Source organism: Stenella coeruleoalba, assembly GCF_951394435.1.
Source record: "Stenella coeruleoalba genome assembly, chromosome: 6".
Classification (NCBI taxonomy): Eukaryota; Metazoa; Chordata; class Mammalia; order Artiodactyla; family Delphinidae; genus Stenella; species Stenella coeruleoalba.
The window spans coordinates 55652949-55675829 of NC_137151.1; the positions used below are offsets into that span (position 1 = coordinate 55652949).

At 38.5% G+C, this 22881-nt stretch overlaps 1 protein-coding gene across 16 annotated transcripts in view; it reads left to right on the top strand.

Annotated features, from left to right (window-relative positions):
- Window positions 1-22881, top strand: part of PKP4 (plakophilin 4) — a 252351-nt gene that overhangs the window by 125889 nt on the left and 103581 nt on the right. For 13 of the 16 annotated variants that reach the window (XM_079925012.1, XM_079925014.1, XM_079925023.1 and 10 more), the window contains one exon: window positions 10781-10893. The exons of 1 other annotated variant lie outside the window; for it this stretch is intronic. In XM_079925012.1, the coding sequence (XP_079781138.1) occupies window positions 10781-10893 (113 nt within the window). Of the gene's footprint in view, window positions 1-3642; window positions 3692-10780; window positions 10894-22881 lie in introns of all 16 variants that reach the window. 2 more of the 16 variants (XM_079925019.1, XM_079925013.1) reach the window with 1 other exon arrangement.

A 22881-nucleotide genomic window follows, 5' to 3' on the forward strand; every position in this document is an offset into this window, starting at 1 on the left:
GAGAGGCCCGCGTACTGCAAAAAAAAAAAAAAGAGAGAGAACCTATTTGCCCATGTCACCATGAATAATATGAAATCCCTGACAGAGCTGATTTATTTTTTATTATTTTTTTAAATTTATTTATTTGTTTATTTATTTTTGGTTGCGTTGGGTGTTTGTTGCTGCGTGCGGGCTTTCTCTGGTTGTGGCGAGCGGAGGGCTACTCTTCATTGCAGTGCGCGGGCTTCTCATTGCGGTGGCTTCTCTTGTTGCGGAGCACGGGCAGAGCTGATTTATTGAAAGAGCAGTCAACAAAATTTAGGGAAACACAGGTTCTAGTTACAGCTCTGCCTTCATATCGCTGTGACTTTAAAGGTAGCAAATCCTTTTGTACCACTGATTTTTCTGATTTCCCTTACCTACGTTGTAAGCATGTGATTATTATTACATTTGAAATGCTTTAAGAGCCTCATAAAGGACCAACCATAATATATTATGCCTGTCATTATATAAAAATACTTAGGAATCAGTCAGTTTAAAAATTTATGTGATCGATTATAACATACGAAATAAAGTGTACTGTGTAAAATCCACCCAGAATGAATTAGCAGGATTTTCTTGTCTTGGTCTTGTAAGAAGCTAGATGGATGAAATATAGATTTCACTGTTCTTTAAGGAGAATTCAGTTTAGTAAATGGAACACATGTAATGGCTAAGTGCTTTACCCAAGGGCTGGATAAAGGACTCTAGGCACGCGGGAGGGTGATATTTCAGGTGGATGGAGCAAGGTGAGAAAAAGCTCTGAGTGGTAAGTATAGGAAATTATGAATAGTTCTGTCCAGGTGCATGAAGGAGAGTGGCAGGAGACTGAAAAAAAGGTATTTGGGGCAGACTGCCGAGGGTCTTAAAATAAGGCTGTGGTAACCGTACTACAGGTTGGGTGTGAAGGGCATGGTGTGCAGTGGTTAACACCATGGGGTTAGGAGTCAGACTGATGTGATTCAAATCTTGGTTTTGAATGACTTCAGTCAAGTCAGCCCTCTGTGAATGAGGGTAACCTTCACTACCTTGCAGTCTGACTAAGAAGTTAACGACGTAATGCATGTTAAAGCTTAGCAGAGAGCCTGGAGTTCAGGAAACACTGAGGAAAGGATAGAGATTATTGATGAGTAGTTACTACTACTCAGTTACTACTACTCAACAGATTTATCTGGGAGAAATGTGAAAAGCAGAATGAAGGCCCCTCGCCACCATGGTGGGGAGAAGACTTAGTGCAGGGTTATTACAATAGTCTAAAGTTAATGTGAGTCCGAATTAGGGTAGTAGTGGTGGGAATGGCAAGGAAGGGAATGGATTCAATAGTGGTAGAGAGGTTGAGTGACGGGATTTGGGAAACCATTTAACGTGTGAGAAATGGGGAATAAGGGAAAGGGGAAAATGATGCAAAGATGAAAACACTTGCATTTTGAGTCTGAGTAAAAGGGGAATGGTGGTTCCATTGGGTTAGTGATTCTGGAACTTTTGTATGCATGAGAATCTCCTGGAGGTCCTGTTCAAGTACCAGTGGCTGGACCTCACCCCTTCTGGTTCAAAGAAGTTTCCAGGTGATACTGATGCTGCTGGTTCAGGGCCCGTACTTCGAGGACCACTGCAGTGGAGAAATAGAAAACACAGGAGGCAGGGGCTGGTATGGCTAGATGTGAGCCATGGCTCATCCTTCAAGTAGAGATGCTTAGTTCACTACCATCAAAATGCTTAGTTCACTGCCATTGAAAACATCAGTTTGAATCTGATTAGAGATAGTGGATTTGGACATCACCGGTGTACACAGGCCCATGCAATGTTCAGAGATTGCCAGGTAAGAGATTAAAGAGCCAGTGAGCTACTGGTGGGTAGACAAGTTTTTATAAAGCCATCGGTGATGCTGTAGGAAAGGCTTGAGCTTTTACCTGTTTGCCTCAGCCTTCTCTGTATGTGGCTCTAAGCAGAGCTTTCATTAGTGTGTTTTAATGTAAACCTCTCTTCATTTTGATTTCCTAATAAAGGAGCTTTGGTGACAGTTACAGATAAGAGCCTGAGGTTTAGAATATAGATTTAGAGCATCTGGTAAGCTTTGCCATTCTCTCTGCTTCATTAAAACTGAAGGATAGATATCAAAGCTAAAACCTGGTATAATCCTGTGTGGTTTGATAGTAGGATAAAACAATAAAGATCTGAATGTTGATCATCTCCTATTTGAATGTCAACTAGTATAACAAAAAATCAGATTGGTGGTTGTGTCTCATGTTTTTCTGTTATCTTAAAGAAGATCTAAATGTAAAAAACTGTGGGCATAGATTAGAGCAACTAATCCAGCAGTAGCATCCTAACAATCATTCCCTTCCTGTCTTCAGAGTGGTGTGAGGTCAGGAGTTTCCATTTAAAGGTTAACCCTTTGTGGTGACCAGCCCTTTGTAAATACTCAGCCTTGACCAAAGTAATTAAAATTTTGTTTTCCAACATGTAAGGTATATTTTTAATGTAGAGTACAGGATAGTACCCCTTAGTTCAACCATCCCAAAGTAGAATAAAAAGGAGCTGAGTTCTTATTTTATTTATTTATTTATTTTGGCTTGTGGGATCTTAGTTCCCCAACAGGGGATTGAACCCACGCCCTCAGCAGTGAGAGCTCAGAGTCCTAACCACTGGACCACCAGGGGAATTCCCTGAGCTGAATTTTTACTGTTGACTAAGTTGTGTTCTGCAAGACAATATTGTTTCTTGAGATGTTAATAGTTATTACTTGAAAAAGAAAAGGTGTGGTTAGTTTCAATAAATCAAAGAATGGCCAGGTTATAGAAAGGTAAGCTGATATCCTACTGGTGGACGTCTGAAAACTTTTAATATGCTAGTGTCACTGTGAACCTCCAAGCTTTGGAATCTTCTGGGCAGCAGTTTTCAAACCTGCTTGAAGGTTTAAACCCCTATGGGAGAGTGGGGCACTGGTATCTGAGAACACAGTTTGATTGAGAAAGACGATGTTTCTTCTTAACAAAAGGATCTGGTCAGTACAGAGGGGTTAAACATCATGTAGTTAGCATTTTTATAATTAATTATATATGGTTTTTAGTGACTACCAAGTAGACTTAATAAAGACTTGTCAATTATTATGTAAACTGTGATAGAAGGTCAGGACATTTGATCACCTCTTCACTAGTGGATGGTTATTAAGATTGAGAGTTCAGGGACCCTTTCAAAATATGATTGCTTTGGTTTTGGTATCAGCCTAGATTTGGGAATGGAATCTGGGATGCTTTGAGGATTTCTTACTAGCTCTTAAATATTCATTTTTAAAGTAGTTCTCTAGGCCTGACTCAAGAGCATCAAATATATGATCATGACCATAATTTACTCATCTTTTTAACATGCAAAAGAGAAAAAAATGCTATAGTATATCCTGATATAGGACATACACTGTGAAATTCTCTGCACCTTAAAAATCTAACATTATTATTCAGTGATGATTGATCTTTTAGTGATATAAAACTCTTTTACCATACTAAATTAGAAAGGTAAATTATTATTATTGGAAGATTTTTAAGCAACAGTGATTGAAATAAAAATTATTTCTTACGTAAGCACTGATTGTATCAAATAATGACCTTGTCAGTTTACTTCTTTCAGTCTAACCAGTACTCAGTACTTTCCTGCTGAGATGTATAGACATGGAAAGGTATGTTGACCCCTGGTGTGTTGTACATGTACTGTGATGTGAATGGGTTTTTAATACACAGATGAACATCTTTAAAAATTACATATTTTAATTTATATTAGGAAAATTATACAGAAGCATTAGAAACCAGGATTTCAGTGATTTAATGCTAGAATGATACTGTCTTGTCTTAAAAAGGAGTCAATTTAAAGAGAAATATTTACTAAAAGGTAGTATAGGTCAAATGGGAAGGAAACAGAGATTGAGGAGTCCTGAGGTCAAGAAGATGTTTTCTGATGAGAAGATTTAAGCATTAAACTGAGAGGAAACACTGACGATTTGGGAAAGAGAAGCAAGATCCTGGAAGAGGCAAGAGGGCATGGAGAGTCTGGCCTTAGACAGGAAGGGGACACTCCTCTACCAATCCTGGAAGAGGATTGAGGACTAACATAAATGTGGGACAGGAAATTGAGAGTGTCATCGCTAATGGCCTGATAGGAATGCCTACTGCTGTTTCTTAATTGTCATCGTCATAGTGGTAGTAACTATTGTAGCCACTCCTGAATTAGTGAATCAGTTAGAACAACCTGAAGTAAATAGATGCTAGTGATACAAGTGGGCAACTGTAGTTGTATGGCATGACCCCCAATGAGCTTTTGCACAAGTTTGGAAGAAGAATTGTTTCTAGCATCTAAGGCAAGAGGGAACACAGCGTACTAATGTAAGAATGTAAGTGGACGAGACTTCCTTGGCGGTCCAGTGGTAAAGAATCCACCTTCCAATGCAAGGGACGTGAGTTTGATCCCTGGTCAGTAAACTAAGATCCCACATGCCACAGGGCAGCTAAGCCCACTTGCCACAACTACTGAGCTCTCACGCCTCAACTAGAGAGCCCACGTGCCGCAAACTACAGAGCCCACGCGCTCTGGAGCCTGCGTGCCACAACTACAGAACCCACATGCCCTGGAGCCGTGTGCCACAACTAGAGAAGAGAAAACCCACACACCACAACTAGAGAGAAGTCCGAGCACTACAACAAAGAGACTGTGCCTCAGTGAAAGATCCCGCATGCCCCAGCGAAGATCCCTCATGCTGCAACTAGGACCCAATGCAGCCCCAAAAATAAATAAATAAATAAATCTTTTTTTAAAAAAAGAATGTAAGTGGGAATATGATTACAGATTCTACTGACAGGAGGACAGTGAGGAATATTATATACAACTTCATGCTAATAAGTAGAGGTAGTGAGGAACCAGGGGAAGGCCAGTTTCCTTCTCTGGAGCACCTCAGCTGTGGTGTGAAGAATGCATAGTCTTCACCAGACAGAGGTCAGAAGAAGCAGTATTTTCAGGAAAGAACTACATTTCAATTAAAGTCTGTAGGTGGAGAGTCTTCTTAGTAACCCTGAGATGGAGAATATTCTAAGTAAAAGATGAAGAGTTTATAAACAGAATTTGCAAACTGGAACGAGGCTTCCATAGGGCACAGTTGGAAAGGGTCAGGAGATATGTCACTACTGGCCATCAGTGAGGCTTTAATGAAGGTGAGAGGGGCTAGGAGGCCACAAGAGGGTGAAGTATGCCCTGTTTTTAGTGCCAGCACCAGAGTCCTTGAAGCTGAGGTCTGGGATGGAGCGCTTCCTGCTTATTGAAGGAGATGGGAGTGGAAGGACCTAATGCTGGAAGCCTCCTGGGCTTCTGGAAGCCAGTGGCAGGAGACATGACTAGGTATGCAGTATTATTTCTGTTTAAAAAAAACACTGAATCACCAGTTTAAGGTCGCATTTAGGACTGAGGTACCTGGAGTTTAGGTAGAGGTTTCACTCCAAATGAACAGCAGGAACAGGTGGGTATGAAGAAGACCCAACTAGAAGTCTCAGAAATGGAAAACATTGTCATTGGAAAAAAGTGAATAATAGATGAGATAAACCCTTCACGAGGCAAACAGAGAAATAGTGAATTGAAAGAAATACTGAGAAATTCTCAGAGAAATTAAGAGAAAATATGAAAAAGCTGTGGAGACTCCCATTTCTGGCATATTCAATACCCTAACCGGTCTCCCCACTGAAAGAAACTAAATACGTATACTGAATAAAGTATTTAAATTGTGTTTTTAAAAGCAAGGCTGAGCTGCCAAGGAAGTAAAGTACTCACAGAAACAAAAACCAAAATGAAGGTGAGACTCCTAAGCTAAGTAAGCAGTAAACCTGGCTTCCACCTTGAAAGTATGTGTCAAGCCTCGGTGATCTTGAGCATACCATTAGATGTCAAATGCCATGTGCCCTTTGAGGGCTGCCCAAGATGGGGATTCTAATGGGATATCCCTTGCCCAAACATAAAACTTTACAGAGCAACAGCATTAGTACAAGGGTGTTGAGAAACCTGTCCCCCAGAAGAGGACAAGCTTGGGTGCTGGTAGTAGGGAGAAAGTATCCCCCTGAGCGTTTATGATACCTGTGAGAGAGGGTACCTAAATGGCCAATAAGCATCCGGAAAGATGTTGGTTAACAAGGAAATACAAAATAAAATAAATGCAAGGTAGCACCCCATGCCTATCAGATTACAAAGAAAGAAAGGAAGGGAGGGAGGGAAGGAGAGAAGGAAGGAAAGAGGGAGGGAAGGAGGGGAGGGAGGGAGGGAGGAAGGAAGGAGGGAAGGAAGGAAATTTAAGCCCCAAAATGCAAATCGGTATCAGTGAAAATGTACAGAAACTGGAGCCCTCATACACTGCTGACTGGAATGTAAATTGGTACAACTACTTTGGAAGGTAATTTGATAATCGTTATCAAGTAAACTTGAAGATATGCGTAGCCTTCAACCCAACAATTCCACGTCTGTGTCTCTACTGGAGAGGTCTGGCACATGTGCACAAGATGATTTATACAGTGATGCTTATTTTGCAGTACGCTTATAATTGCACAAAATTGGAAGCAACCCAAGGGTTCATCATTATAAGAACATATAAATATATTGTGCTGTAGTTGTACAATAGAATACTGTTGAGCAATGGAAATAAATGAACTAGATCTATGTGTACTGATACTGATAAATCTCAAAATCATATTATAATAAAACCAATCTGCAGAGCACTGAGTGTATTATACCATTGATATAAATTGTATGAATATGCAAAACAATACTATATATTATTTATGGATCTGTATATATGGAGTAGTAAGAATATAAAATATTCATGTGAATATTAAACACCAAATTCAAGCTAATGGTTTCTTCCGGAGAGGGAAGAAGAGAGAGAAATAAGATCCAGGAAGAAGAAACCAGGGGATTCCATTGTATCTGTAATATTTTATTTCTCAAAAAACCTGAAGCAAATGTAGCAAAACAGTAAGATTTGCTAGAGCTGGATCAGCTTTGCCAAAGCTCATTGTATTATTGTTTATACTTTTTCAGTACATTTAAAGCATCTCACAGTATTGAAAAATTAGGAGTGAGAGAAAACTTCTATCATTATATAAAAGGAATCCAAAAACAGTACTGTCCCAGGTTGGGTTCTCACTGGAGTGGAGTTTTGCATGCAGAATGTTTATTATAGATCAGCACTTGTGGAGGTGAGGGCAAGGAAAAGCAGGCTTGGGCAGGGGAGAGGTCCAAATACCATGCCAGACAGTCAAGCCCATGGAAAGCTCTGAAGCAAATCTGGATCCGGCTTTTATATTCTCACCTCAATCAGTGGCTGCATGCAGCCTGCCCAGAAGGGTACAACTTCCTTGGTCAAGGAGATTCTCTGCCTCTGAGGGCCCCCTGAAGGCACTGACCACTGGGGTATTGAGTCGTTCCTTGGGCCTCCTCGGGCCATGCGTTTCTGTCTACCATACAAGATCATGCAAGTGAATCTTTGTTTCCTTCTATTCCCTTGACTCTCAGAGAATATTTATCAATATACTTACTGAGAGAGATGAGGTAAATATAAACAAAAGCTTCCAAACGCATGTGAACTGACTCCACTTTTATAGCATGTTAGTAGGCTTGGCTTTCCTTCTAAGCTTGATTACGGTCTTGTTTGACAGAATTTAAGAGGAAATTGTCATGTACTAATCATTGGCAAATGCTTCTAACATTATTTCCTTGCTCTTCTCAAAGGATCCCCCTGTAATTTAGATGCCCAGTTTGGGATGCTGCAGTAAAGATCAGCATTCACATACTATGTTTAGAGGATAAAATATTAAAATTTTAAATTTATGGATGGTATCACTGCATAATCATCTCAATGAGTGTTATTTTGGAAATCATTAGATGTGTTTTTATATGTAATACCGTCTTCCTTGTCAGTCAGTCTAAGAAGCCAGTAGAGACAGAATTGTCAAATATTTATATCCTACTCATTCATCTTGGTGCCAGTCACATGTGGGAGTTTTATTTGTATTCTGTAGAAGTAGTATTAATAATTTTATTAAAAAGCATATATATATTTTACTTGTAAATATCCACAGGTATTAGATAACCTTTATAGATTCCATGCTTTACAGCTTCCTGAGAGTCTGCTTTGGGGGCTTTAATGATGTCATACTTGTGAGACGTGTGGGCAAATAATGGATAAAATGGTTTTGATAAAAGTAGCCAGTAATGTTCAGTATTATGGGCTCCACAGCCAGGAGGGATACAGTGTAGACTTTACTCAGTTCATATGAGTGTTAAAGGAATTTCCCAACTTCTAACAAAATGTAGCTGCATCGTGGGTACAGAGGCTCTTCTAGCAACTTGACAACTGTAAATGGTTTCTAGCAGTATGTCAGTCAGAGTTTCTAGTTGCAAGAAAAAGAGACTGACATGGCTAATTATGCAGGGGGGAAAAAGTGGTTATTAGGTGGTTATTAGTGAATTCCCACATCTGTTGCCAGGACTGGAGAACAAACCTTGAGACTAAACTCCCAGGAACAGTGTCCAAATCAAGTAAACACTGCCACTGCCACCAAGTATAAACATAGTTTGTGTGGAGGTCATTTCCTTGAGTCCTACTGCAGGGAGTACAGCAAGAAGGTGAAAGAAAGAGAGAAAACGAGCTTCATATTTTCTGATGTCACTGTCTTGGTTTCAGCATCCAAGTCACAGTCTGGCATCTTCTCGGCAGAGCCAAAGGCATCTGTCTCAGCTTCTAAGGGAAGGAATTACGGGTCATTAAGTTCCAACCTGTGCCTTCAAGCAGGAAATTTCCCAACCATTTCCTTGAAAGGATGCTCAAAAGGCCATAGGCAGCTACAAATATGATTTTAAAAATCCACTAAAATGTTTTTTTTCTATGAATGGAAATTTTTTTAATGTTCTCATTTGAAACATGCCTCAATCCTACCCTGGTAACTTTTGGCTATCGCAAAATGAAGAAAACCCTCCAGCCCTCAATCCCTAGTTGCCACTGAACTGAGAACACAAAAGTTAAGTGATGGCTTGGGGAATATTTTGAGATGCACAGATGGTCCTTTCCTGGCCCACCTTGATCCAAGCAGCCAGTCTTCCAGGAAAAGATGTGTATAATAAGACAATTGAGTAAAATAATAGAAAGAATGGAAGCGTATCACAGAAGCTATGATGCTGTTTAAGGACAAAGAAAGACTAAGTGTGAAGTAAACATAATACTATTTGTCCTTAAAATCAATGATCTTAGCCTGGTACTGAATGTTGTGCAATTATTATCTATCTGATCTTTTGTTGCCGAACATTTATCAAAAGCCTGTGGTCTAGGAAGTGTTAAGCAGATGTAGGCAGTGTCCTACTTACCCATTATGATCCTATTGTACGGCATTATTGGGCCAACTATTACTCATTCAGGCACTGCCCTATACGCCCACACCAACTGGGCTCATTAGAAAAGGACTCTCAATATCAGGAAGCAATAAGGAGTTCACGGACTGTTTCTTAAGAATTATTCTAGGAATAGTTTGTAGAATTTGCACGGCCAATGCTGTCAAGTAACTGCACGTTTGCCTGACTCCGCAGGGAGTTAATACACTTTTCAATTAAATTGTTTTTTATTTTTGTTTGCATGACAAATACACATTGTCATAAATAATATTATGTTGTCAGTAATATTATTATTATAAACAAAACTAAGGTAGTTTTATTTCTGATTAGCTCCTAGACTTAGGGTTCATCTGTCGTATTTTGAACCAGGAGTCAGTGTCCAATTAAACCACTTACAGTTCAGCATTTGCTTTGAGTAGACTTGTAAGGAGTTAATGTGGCACAAGGGAGCTTGAGGTGTTACTGGAGATGTTATTTGTGGCTTAAAGCCTTTAGTGTATACTTGATTTGATTTATAGATATTTTATGGCATGGCCTGCTTTCTATTTATTAAAATCCTGTCAAGATAACAATGAGATAAGTACAAATAATGTTAAAACATTTCTCCTAGAATAGAATACTGGCCTTCATGATGCATCGTAGAATGTAGAATGTAATTTCTTGAGACAATCTTTCCAGCTTTTTAATACAATTTTAAATTCTATATTATGGCTCAGACTTTTTCATTATTTTTTCTCTTGGTCCCTTCATGAAGTGACACATGAATGCATTTGTGACAATAGGAAAAAATGTGTATTATAGATAAATATAGAAAGACTTTTTTGTGGGGTTGTAATGATTTTTTTTCTTAACAGTGGAAAGGCTTTGTATCAAATATGGTCAAGTGATTCTCATTACAGGAATTTACTTCTTTTTTTTTTTAATGCTCTGCTAACATACAGTATGAGGGATGGAAGAATTGGCTGTTGAGGCCTGTATTGGTTGGTGTGCCTCTAATGTAGGCACATCGAGTGAGGACTCTGCAGACCTTACTTTAATACATCACTGGAGCAAAAGTACTGTTTGAAGACCTCATTTAGAACCACCACCACCACCAGCAAAAAAGGCCAAATAAAGGTCTACATGTTTTCAGTTTCAAACGAAGACACATATTCTAGTGCCTTTAAGTTTGTAAAAGCTACAAATTAGTAGGTTGTTGAGGCCCACAGTTCTATTCAAAACCCTAATCTCGTAAGGCCACACTGTAGTGTTACATTACGGGCATGTTCCTGTGTTTCCTGTGACGTACATGAATTCATGTATCTGCCTAAGCAAACCTGGTGCCTTATATGCCTTCTATTTCCTTGAATCACAGGAGCTTCAGTTTCAGCGACTAACCCGAGAACTGGAGGTGGAAAGGCAGATTGTTGCCAGTCAGCTAGAAAGATGTAGGCTTGGAGCAGAATCACCAAGCATCGCGAGCACCAGGTACAGGGCCGATGGCTCTATTTTCTTACACGCCTTCAAGTCACACATTATTAAGTTGTCCTAGATGCAGCAAATGATGCTTTTAGTGTTGTCACTGTTAACTGGCCTTCCTGAAATGGATACCAAAAATGTCAATTTATTCTAATTTTGAGAAACCTCTTGTAATATTGATTATCTTTCAGTCCTGTGCTTGAAGTGTTTTATACAGCACTGGTATGCCTCTCTAGCAAAAGCTACTATGCTAACTTTAGAAATTTGATTTCTTTTATGTAGACAAAGTTAATGAATGTTTTCAACAATTGTTAATTATTTGGCAAAGCTAATTGGCTTTGAAAACCTGATTGATTTTTTTTAACTCAGAAATATTTCTAAGTCATAACATTTATCTAGCTTTGAAAAACACATTCAATTTACTTGGAGTTTTCTAGAACTCTGGAAAACTACTATACGAAATAATTACTATATGAAATAATTGTGTATTCAAATATAGTAAATGCGAAGTAAGTCGAAAAGAAAAATATCGTATTATTAACGCATATATGTGGAATCTAGAAAAATGGTATAGATGATCTTATTTGCAAAGCAGAAATAGAGACCCAGATGTAGAGAACAAATGTACAGATACCAAGGGGGGAAGGAGGGTGGGACGAATTGGGAGATTGGGATTGACATATATACACTACTGATACTATGTATAAAATAGATAACTACTGAGAACCTACTGTATAGCACAGGGAACTCTACTTAGTGCACTGTGGTGACCTAAATGGGAAGGAAATCCAAAAAAGAGGGGATACATGTATATGTATAGCTGATTCATTTTGCTGTACAGTAGAAACTAACACAACGTTGTAAAGCAACTATACACCAATAAAAATTAATTTTAAAAAATATATAGTAAATGCAAAACCAGTATATTACTGGAAAAAACACATTTAATCACAAGTATTTTATATTTAAGTAGCCTCTTATGCTATTTAAAATATCATTAGAATAAAAATTACGGCCACAACTCCAAATGGTGAAATCACTACTTATGCAATCTGTGGGTTTCTTTCTTAGTATTTACATATTCCAATAAAGCCTACCATAAAATACTTCTGTTGCTTGCATTTTTAAGCTTAGTTTGTTTAATCCTAAGTAGGTGTATGCCCATAGTAACTTGTCTTTCAGCTGTTTCTAACATCGTAATTGTTGTATTTCTCATTATCTTCTGTTATTCATAGCCAAAAAAATCCTTCTTGGTGAATACAATGCTGTCTGTAGTTTGTCTTTCCCAGCTGATTGCTATGAATTTAAAATTATTAGGCAGATAAAATTGTATTGTCATGAATTTTTAAATCTTTGACCCTTAACAATTATGCACGTTAGTATGTTTAGTAAGGCATAAAGCATGCAAGTAAGATCAAGAAAACTTTCAAAACACAGATATCAAATTATGTGATCATTTTTAAGACATCCAGGCAGTTGTTCATAGGAAGAGAAATTATAAGCAAGGTATAAAATTACAAATCAAAAATTTCTAACTCTAGCTTTGTACTCCTCAATTAGATAATTTATCAAGAAAGTTAAAATTGTCAAAACAAAAATTTGTTTTAATTTTACCCAGTTTTTTTAAAGGATATCTGTATGTTTAGCACCAAAAAGAACAGTTCACAAGCTAAATAACGTAGTGTTATATATTTCCAGATTTTTTCAAATGTAATTTTACACTATTAGAAAAATTAAATCAGTATTTAAAGAATTCAGTTAAGGCGTTTATTCTGACAATTTTGCCAATTAAACGAACATAGAACTTTTCTCGGTAAACTCCTAGAGATATTTGATATGTCAATAATACCTAGAGGAAATGGCAAAGGAGAAAGGAAAATCCCCAGGTACCAGAAATAGAGAACCAAAAGCCAGAGCCACGGGCTTCCCTGGTGGTGCAGTGGTTGAGAATCTGCCTGCTAATGCAGGGGACACGGGTTCGAGCCCTGGTCTGGGAGGATCCCACATGCCGCGGAGCGACTGGGCCCGTAAGGCACAACTGCTGAGCCTGCACGTCTGGAGTCTGTGCTCCGCAACAAGAGAGGCCGTGATAGTGAGAGGCCCGCGCACCGCAATGAAGAGTGGCGCCGGTTTGCCACAACTAGAGAAGGCCCTCGCACAGAAACGAAGACCCAACACAGCAAAAATAAATAAATAAACTCCTACCTCCAACATCTTCAAAAAAAAAAAAAAGCCAGAGCCACAAGCATTTGAGCTGCATTGAGTGCAGGAGGCCTGGGCACTGTCAAGCCCCCAACAAAGCACTGGAGTCTTAGGTTTAATACCCCTGCAGGGACCAAAGAGTGAGGCCTTATGTGCTCACGGTGGTAGACTTGAACTTGGGAACACTGCATTAAGCCATGACCCTCAAAAGCTGCACCCTTGGACCACCCCAGGCTTGCACGGTATGTGGGTCTGGAGCCCAAATGTAACTGTATGCATTGTTCAGGAATACCCAGCTGAGAAACTGACATCACCAAAGATGCGCTCACAATCAGATAATAAAAAACTCAAGTCAGAAAAACTCAAGGATGAGTAAGAATCAGCAAGCAGGAGAGCAGGATTTAAAACTTTTAAGAACTTGATATCATTGGAGAAAGTCTGACAGGTATGCACAGGAAGACAGGTACAAAGATGCTTATTGTAACATTATTTGCAAAAGTAAAAAATTTGAATCAGGATAGAAATGGGAAATAAACTGTGGATAAGTAAACTCAAGAGCCATTAAAACGAAACAACTACATGTATCAACGTGGACATCTTTGCAGAACAGACTTTCGAGTGAAAACTACAAGTTGCAAAAGAATAGGTATAGGTTATCTTTATGAATATTTTAAAATATACATAATACTGAATTTAAATAGTGTTTGATTTTACGAATCAGTGCATCTCTAGTAAAAGTATAAAAAATGTTTCAGGATGACACCACTTTAAGATAGGGGTACCTCTAGGGACGAAGGGGAGGAGGAAGCTATCAGGAATTCGGCTTTAGCCAAATCTGTAACGTTTTATTTAAGACTGCCATCTGGAACAAACATAACAAAAAATATGAATATTGATATCTGTTAAACAAGGGGGTTGTTGATATATGCATGGCTGTTAGATTATTTTCTGTAGTAAATATTTTAAAATATTAAATAATTTTAGGGTTATATAGTTTGAATTAGCTAATTCCATAGGTTCGTTAAAAATCTGTTAGTAAAATACATAGTGAGTAATACTTATTGTCAGTGATTTGGGGCTTTGTGTCTGGATCTCAGTGCCCAGCTTGGCGCCTGGCATGGCAGTGGGGCTCAGTCAGACAATGTCGGGTGAGTGAGTGGGTCCTGCAGAAATGGAAACCGGGCTGACCAGAGAAAGAGGGAAAGTATGCGCAGAAATGTGTATGATCTCGCATTGCTGTACTGGAGTTCCAAGAGGCTTGGTAGTTTCCAGGATGTGTACTGAAAGGACCTAGTGGCTTATGAGGTTGGAAGAGTAAAGCTGGCATTAGATTGTGGAGAACCAGGAACCAGGTGATGATGAGTGTCACCTTCATTAGGTCTGTAAAGGAGACAGGTTGAAACACATTGCTCTAGTTGGAAGCAGTTGTCCTGATAGTGTAGGGTGTAGGTCAGAAAGAAGAGAGGCCAGGCAGCAAGACAGGAATCTATTATGGAATCTTAACGGTTATGAGTAAGGGGGGTTTCTTTATTCAGTGAACTCTGGTTGGAATGATAATTGATCCACTTTGATTGCCTTTCTCCCGTCTCATGTTGGATTCTCATGTATTCTTGATGCCCCCAGCTAAGTGCTAACCCGTTCGTACAGCCTTTCCCACAGTTCTCCAGGAAAGTCATCTCTCTTCATCCGAACTCTCATAACTGTTCCCCTGTGCCTGTATTAGCCTCCTATGAGGAGCTAAAGCTCACCGCAGCCCTGGCACAGTGCCTGGGGCTCAGCAGGCAGGCACCCTGCTAAGTGTTCATTGAATAAATAATGAAACTTAGGCCCAGTGTGATTTAAGTTCCTCAGGAAAGGATGCTTTACCATTAGGTCACCTACTTGGCATTCACCCTTTCCCATATCTGCCTTCTTCACACGTTTCAGTGTGCTTTTCGGTGGACCTTAAGAAGAACTCTGCTCCGTGACCACCAGGGTTACACACTGGCAAGAGCCCCTTAGAAAACAGTGTTAGTGAAGGGAGCATAGGTTTTTATTGTGTCACTTGAGAGATCCCCCTTGTGCCTGTCAGTCCCCACCATCAGTCTCAGAACCAGAATCTAAAGATACAGAAAATAGCTCTCAGACCCCAGCCCTCTTTCCCATCAGCCATTTCTGATTTGCTGAAGGAAAATTATAAGTGCGATCACTGCTTCCAGCCAGGAAACTTCCTTTGGATTCAGGTCCTTCTTACATGGGAGTAAGTTTAGTCAGCAAGATGGGGGATTTGAAAACTGGTTATCTTTCATATTGTTTGATTTAGATCCTATGCCAGAGTTGGTAAGGTGATCTGTAAGATTTTATTTTTCCTAGTCCAGATATGATCTCAAAGGGTAAAGAAAAGCATACTTTGATTTACTTTTTCAGTTGTCCAAAGTTCTTGCCATGTTGGCCTCACCCTGTGAAGAAGGAGTAGACAGTGGCATGAGGTCCTATTTAATTAATGACTCTAATATTGTACTAAATAATATACTGTAGAGCCCTCTTCCAAATGGCTCTAAAGCCCAGCGTTTCGGTTTCCTCACACTTGCAGTACCAAAGATAAATTTTTAACCCTGCCGTGACGTGTTCCCATTTTACAGTACGGAAACTGGGCCTCTGCATGTATTTATTTAGCAAGTGTCCTAAAAGGTGAGCTGCACAGCTGTCTTTGGCAGTTCATTTGCAATATGCCTTGCTGAGAACATTAAAAAAAATCTTAATGATTAAAATGATTGCTAGGTTTTCTTTTTTTAACATCTTTATTGGAGTATAATTGCTTTACAATGGTGTGTTAGTTTCTGCTTTATAACAAAGGGAATCAGCTATACATATACATATATCCCCATATCTCCTCCCTCTTGTGTCTCCCTCCCACCCTCCCTATCCCACCCCTTTAGGTGGTCACAAAGCACCAAGCTGATCTCCCTGTGCTATGTGACTGCTTCCCACTAGCTATCTATTTTACATTTGGTGGTGTATATATGTCCATGCCACTCTCTCACTTCGTCCCAGCTTACCCTTCCCCCTCCCCGTGTCCTCAAGTCCATTTTCTACTTCTGTGTCTTTATTCCTGTCCTGCCCCCTAGGTTCTTCAGAACCATTTTTTTTCTCTTTAGATTCCATATATATGTGTTAGCATACGGTATTTGTTTTTCTCTTTCTGACTTACTTCTTCACTCTGTATGACAGACTCTAGGTCTATCCAACTCACTGCAAATAACTCAATTTCGTTTCTTTTTATGGCTAAGTAATATTCCCTTGTATATATGTGCCACATCTTCTTTATCCATTCTTCTGTCGATGGACACTTAGGTTGCTTCCATGTCCTGGCTATTGTAAATAGTGCTGCAATGAACATTTTGGTACATGACTCCTTTTGAATCATGGTTTTCTCAGGGTATATATGCCCAGTAGTGGGATTGCTGAGTCATATGGTAGCTCTATATTTAGTGTTTTAAGGAACCTCCATATTGTTCTCCATAGTGGCTGTATCAATTTACATTCCCACCAACAGAGCAAGAGGGTTCCCTTTTCTCCCCACCCTCTCCAGCATTTATTGTCTGTAGATATTTTGATAATAGCCATTCTGACTGGTGTGAGGTGATACCTCATTGTAGTTTTGATTTGCATTTCTCTAATAATTAGTGATGTTGAGCAGCTTTTCATGTGCTTCTTGGCAATCTGTATATCTTCTTTGGAGAAATGTCTATTTAGGTCTTCTGCCCATTTTTGGATTGGGTTGTTTGTTTTTTGGTTATTGAGCTGCATGAGCTGCTTATAAATTTTGGAGATTAATCCTTTGTCAGTTGCTTCATTTGCAAATATTTTCTCCCATTCTGAGGGTTGTCTTTTCGTCTTGTTTATGGTTTCTTTTGCTGTGCAAAAGCTTTTAAATTTCATTAGGTCCCATTTGTTTATTTTTGTTTTTATTTCCATTTCTCTAGGAGGTGGGTCAAAAAGGATCTTGCTGTGATGTATGTCATAGCGTGTTCTGCCTATGTTTTCCTCTAAGAGTTTTATAGTGTCTGGCCTTACATTTAGGTCTTTAATCCATTTTGAGTTTATTTTTGTGTATGGTGTTAGGGAGTGTTCTAATTTCATTCTTTTACATGTAGCTGTCCAGTTTTCCCAGCACCACTTATTGAAGAGGCTTATTTCTCCATTGTATATTCTTGACTCCTTTATCAAAAATTAAAATGATTGCTAGGTTTTCTATTAACGACTCTTTGGAAGCAGTGACTCTAAACAAACTAGCAATAAAAAAACCCATTTCTAATATGATTTTTATTTGTTTTATTTACTGCAAAAATGCATTAATAACACAAGTAATAACACCAGCAATATCAGTATATAATGATCCTTAATCTGGAATTGATGGTGCTTGTACCCAAAGATGATATATCAGACCACGAATAATCACTGAAAATTGAGAAACCCTGAAGGGGAGCTATGGGATTAGTTAATAGAGAAGCTACAGACTTTCTGCCTTTGTACCAAGTACACTATAGTTACCTGTGCATTTAATAGTCATCTATTTTAATATTTCACCTGATTAAAGATAGGCTGTAGAAATAGTCAATAAATTATATCTTTTCTGTATTTGTACTGAGTATAGTATAGATATTTATATATTTAATTTTTTACCTCATTTAAAATGGGCCTTGGGATCAGTTAATAGAGAAAATACCGATTTTCTGCATTTGTTTTTAGTGTACTATAGTTATTTACATATTCAGTATTTCACCTCATAGGAAGTAGGGCGTGAAATCAGTTTATTGAAAAGTTACAGCATTTCTGCATTTATACTGAGTACACTATATCTTATGTACTATGCACTATGCACTATTTAATATTTTACCTCTCCACATGTATTTGGAACATTTTTAGAAAACACAGAAGCCAACAATGGAGTGAGGGAATTGGGGCAAAGATAAAATAAAGACTAGAAAAATAAGATGAAGCCAAGGTTAAAATAGTATACAAAATATATGTTGTCAATATTGCATGCATTGGCTTAAAGTAGAGAGCCACTTTGGCTCTGAGTGTCCTGGTAGCCAGGCTAAAGAAAAAAACTCTAATGAATTACATGATTCAACGTGTCTGGAAGATAAAAACAAACCAGGTTGCTCAGGAGGATTTACTGTCCCTGGGGCTGAGACTTGAGTGGTTTCTCTTGTGAGTTGCTGTTGAGAGCACTGCGTGATGAGGCAAACAGCGTCCTCGGTAGTTTCTAAATTATAAAATCAGACTCACAGGGGTTCTTTCTTTTGTTGTTAAATACAATATAAATGGATGGAAAAGCAGCTTAGCTAAAAGCAGTTCTCCAGGAGGCCAATTCTGTTGCTCCAGTTTGGCGGGAGGATGATAGTTAGCATATGCAGATGGATGGATCCATTTCGGGTTCTCCAAGCAAGCAGCCTGCCATGATGACTTCTGTCTGCAGAGCTTTTTAGAGTCATGGGTGGCAGTGGGTACCAAGGTGTGAGAGGTCCTGTTTTGCAGGACACCGTGCAGGTGCACGTTGTGCATGCCTTAGCGACAGAAGCAGAGGTATGTACGGCGCATCTCAGGAGAATCTCATAGCACAGGCACCTCAGAGAAAAATAATGCCCTTTAAACCTCTTGCACCCCATGGGCTAAGCAACAACCTTCAAATCCAAATTTTGATGAATGTAGGATTTATTCTTTTTCTCTTTGCAGTATCATCCATGGAGTGTTGCTCTCGCCTTAGCCTGCTTTAGACTTCACTGGATGGGGGGTGACAGCAAGGGGACTTCCCCTGCCTACCTACACTCCCAAGGGCACAGAAGGGGACAAGTGTGGCCAAAACAGCATTCTCACCTTTTAACTGACTGGAGTTACATAATGCTCATTTTAGCCAATTTGTAAAGTTCAAGGAAGTATAAAGAGAAAAGTCGTAATTCTACCATTCATAGATAACCACTTTATTTTTAGGTCTGGTTTATTGAAGTGTAATTTACTTACAGTAAAATTCACCCTTTGTAGCATACAGTTTTATGATTTTTGGCAGTTTGGCATGTAGTTGTATAACCACCATCATGATTGAAATGTAGAACATTTCCATTAACCCGAAAAAAGAGGCAACCACTTTCTTTTTTTTTTTTTTTTTTTTTTTTTGCGGTACGCGGGGCTCTCACCACTGTGGCCTCTCCCGTCGCGGAGCACAGGCTCCGGACGCGCAGGCTCAGCGGCCATGGCTCACGGGCCCAGCCGCCCCGGGGCATGTGGGATCCTCCCAGACCGGGGCACGAACCCATGTCCCCTGCATTGGCAGGCGGACTCTCAACCACTGCACCACCAGGGAAGCCCAGCAACCACTTTTTAAAGTTTGCCACATTTCATTCCCTTCCAAAAAAATTTAAGTGTGAGATAACTCCCTACAGCCAACTTTTTATCTCATTCCTAAAGTCCCACTTTGATAGCCAGTTCTAACTTTTAATGGCTCCCACCTGTCTGAGGAATTCTCAAGGAGAAAAGTAGCTTGGAGATGCACCCAAGGGATGCTAGTTTAGCGGTGGTTAGAGGTCACTACAGCCTTCCCGTGGCAAGCTGCACTCGGTGGGTGCAGGGGACTTGGCCAGGGGAACTACTAAAAGGCACAGTCTTCAAGTGTACAAGACATGGCCTGCGTTGCGTGTTTCATCCAAGCAGAGACATTACACTAGTGGTTCAGCTGGGGTAACAGAAACTGTGGAAGGAGAAGAAAATATAATTCAAATTGAAAAGTCAGTAAATATAAATACGATCATCTCAGAATTCAAGAAATTGGGTAACAAAACTGTGGAAGGAGAAGAAAATATAGTTCAAATTGAAAAGTCAGTAAATATAAATATGATCATCTCAGAATTCAAGAAATTATTTCTGAAATTTTACAGTACAGAATTTCAAAACTATTTCTGATAACAGGCTTAGAATCTTAGCATTGCCCAGAAACAGAAACTTCACTTCTCACTTACTTCTAGGTAAGTTGTAGGTGGTAAAGGAGAAAGTTTATTTCTTTGGGACACAGATATTGGTTCCACATATTTTATCTTGTAAGTAAATCATAGCTTGTCTGCTCCTTAAGATGAAGCACTAAATTTTCATTTATATTGAAGTACAAAAGAGATACTTAAAAGATGGACCTTTTACTAATTATAGAAAACACTAATGACAACTTTTGGAATTGAAGCTTAGTTTTAAATTTTTGTTTTGATATTTTGCACATTGTTTTAAAATTTGTTTATGCCATTTGGAAGCAGTTGGCCCCTTCACATTGTCTGTCCTTTAGCTGGCTGCCATTGGTGTTAGGAAGTTACGCTAGACCCTGAGAAAAATCCTGTCCATGTCTGTCAACTGAATGAGGGGGGAAATGGGTGGCAATATTAAAATTAAATAACTTCACACTCTTCCTAAGATTATCTCTCCCTTTTCAGTTAGTTTAAAGCTCTGCTAAAATAGAATTCTTTATGGTTTCAGAAAGGTCATACAATCTTGACAAATAGTCTTCTTATTGCCATTTAAGAAAAGAACTCTTATTTTTTAACGAAAAGATTTGATACCCTACTACCATTCAGACTTTTTTTTTTTTTTTTTTTTTACATTTTATAGGATCATCTGCTAGTGCCCATCAGGCTTCCATTGATACTATTAAAAATTCTAAAAATGCCGTAGGACTGACAGTAGCCGAAAAGCCTTTTTCATGGGTCAGGTCTTTTCTTCAGCAAATATTTTTAAGTCATTGTGAAATAAACTTTCTTCTCAAATGAAACATTCTTTAAAAATGAAGAGTCTTTACAAAGATTGAATGTTTGTGTTTTGACAGCTTATTATTTAATGTACTGCTTCAGGAAGATGCTTGATAAAGTTCTGTCCCTTTGACCTTCAGTGCTCTCACTGGCCGAAACCTGAGTTTTTTAAATAATAGTTTTAGTGAGATATATTTCATATATCGTAAACTTCATACTTTTAAAGGATATGATTCAGTATTTTTTAGTATATTCATAGAGCTGTGCAATCATCACCGCTATCTAATTTTAGAACATTTTCACCATCCCAAAAAGAAATCCTCTACCCATTAGCACTCCTTCCCCATTTTTCCTTCCCCCACCCCCAGCCACTGAGAACCAATGATCTATTTTCTGTCCCTATGGGCTTGCCTCTTCTGGACATTTCCTATATATGGCATCATACAATATATAGCCTTTTGTGACTGGCTTCTTTTAGCATGATAATTTCAAGGTTCATCCATGTTATAACATGTATCAGTTCTTCATCCTTTTTTATTTCCAAATAATATTCCAGTGTATGGATATACCACATTTTGTTTATTTTTTTATCACCTAATGGGCATTTGTGTTGTTTCCACTTTTTGGTAATTGAGAATAATGCTACTATGTCTCAGGTTTTAAGAGGGGAAAATCCCAAGGGTTCTGCTCCAGGCATTCTTAGTTTGGGGCTGGGGAGAGGCACTGAGAGTAGTAAGGATTCCCCTTAGCCTCTCTCTCCATCCTCCTACTCCCTCACAGGGGCTCACCTTCTTTTCTTCCTCCTTTGCTCTCTGTTATGGTAAATCCTTATATATTGCTGAGCTAGCTGAGTTAGTTTTAAGTGCATAGTAGGTAAACTATTGGGGAGTCCTCTTATGTTTATCAGAATATAGTTCATCAGATTTCCTTTCTTAATATTGTATTTGGTCACTAGTGACTCTTAATAGTCAAACAAATAAAAGCTCTTTATGTTCATTTGGAATTCAGACTAAATGAAGAATAAACTATTTGATATTTGAATGTAATTATCAGAAACCCTCTCTGGGATCTCTACAGTGAATATTTATTACATGGATGCTCTTCTGAGCAAATTTAGTGACACTGAATGTTTATGATGTAACTCTCCTGTGTTAACACAGTAAAGAGTAGCACATCTGAAAGATACAAATGAGTCTGTGGCTGACCTGCATCTCTCCAGAAGTCGTTTTCTGGAGCAGTTTGCTCAAGCACAGTTCTTCCAAAAAGCATTTTAATTGCTACTGCACATTGCCATTGTGATCACAAGCCTGTTTCATCTGGAACATACAAATCCACCTGGCAACTATCTCTACACATTTGAATTAAACTTACATAAACTAAGTCTTATGTAGGGCATGAGCCCAAGGTAATTCAACCAGTATTCCATTAAGGTAACCTATTTTAACCTAAGAATGTGACCATGTTGAATTTGAATTTTAAGCCAAGTAGTCTTCATAAATATTAGAATCTTTTATGGACCTCGAACATTATACAACAAAATGTCTTAATCATAGTGAATAAATATTTCAAAATGAATTACCTGTTTCTTAAACTGAGCATTTTAAAATGTTAAGTTGGAGATATGGTTAGAAGGAACCACAAAAAGAGATCAAGTTTATAGTTCAAAGTTTATAGCATGAAAGTTTCAGATTAAGACTATTTTAATACACTTGGTTAAATACAGAGGCAGCCCAGCTGTATGAATTTTCCTAATTAATGAAGAGGAAAATACTTTTTAAAATTCAGAAGCCCATGCATCTGAAATATATGTACCATGCCATTATTTAATTATTTATTAAAGAACTGTTTTAATTAAAATAACAATATTTCATTTTCTGTAATTTTTCATACTTTGTATTCTATAATTACTATTCCTAAAATATGTAACAGTGATGAATTATTGAATCAATACAAGAATTATATTACTAGTCCCCACTCTTAGTCATTAGGTTTTTTTAACCATGTATATTTTGATAAATTATAAGGT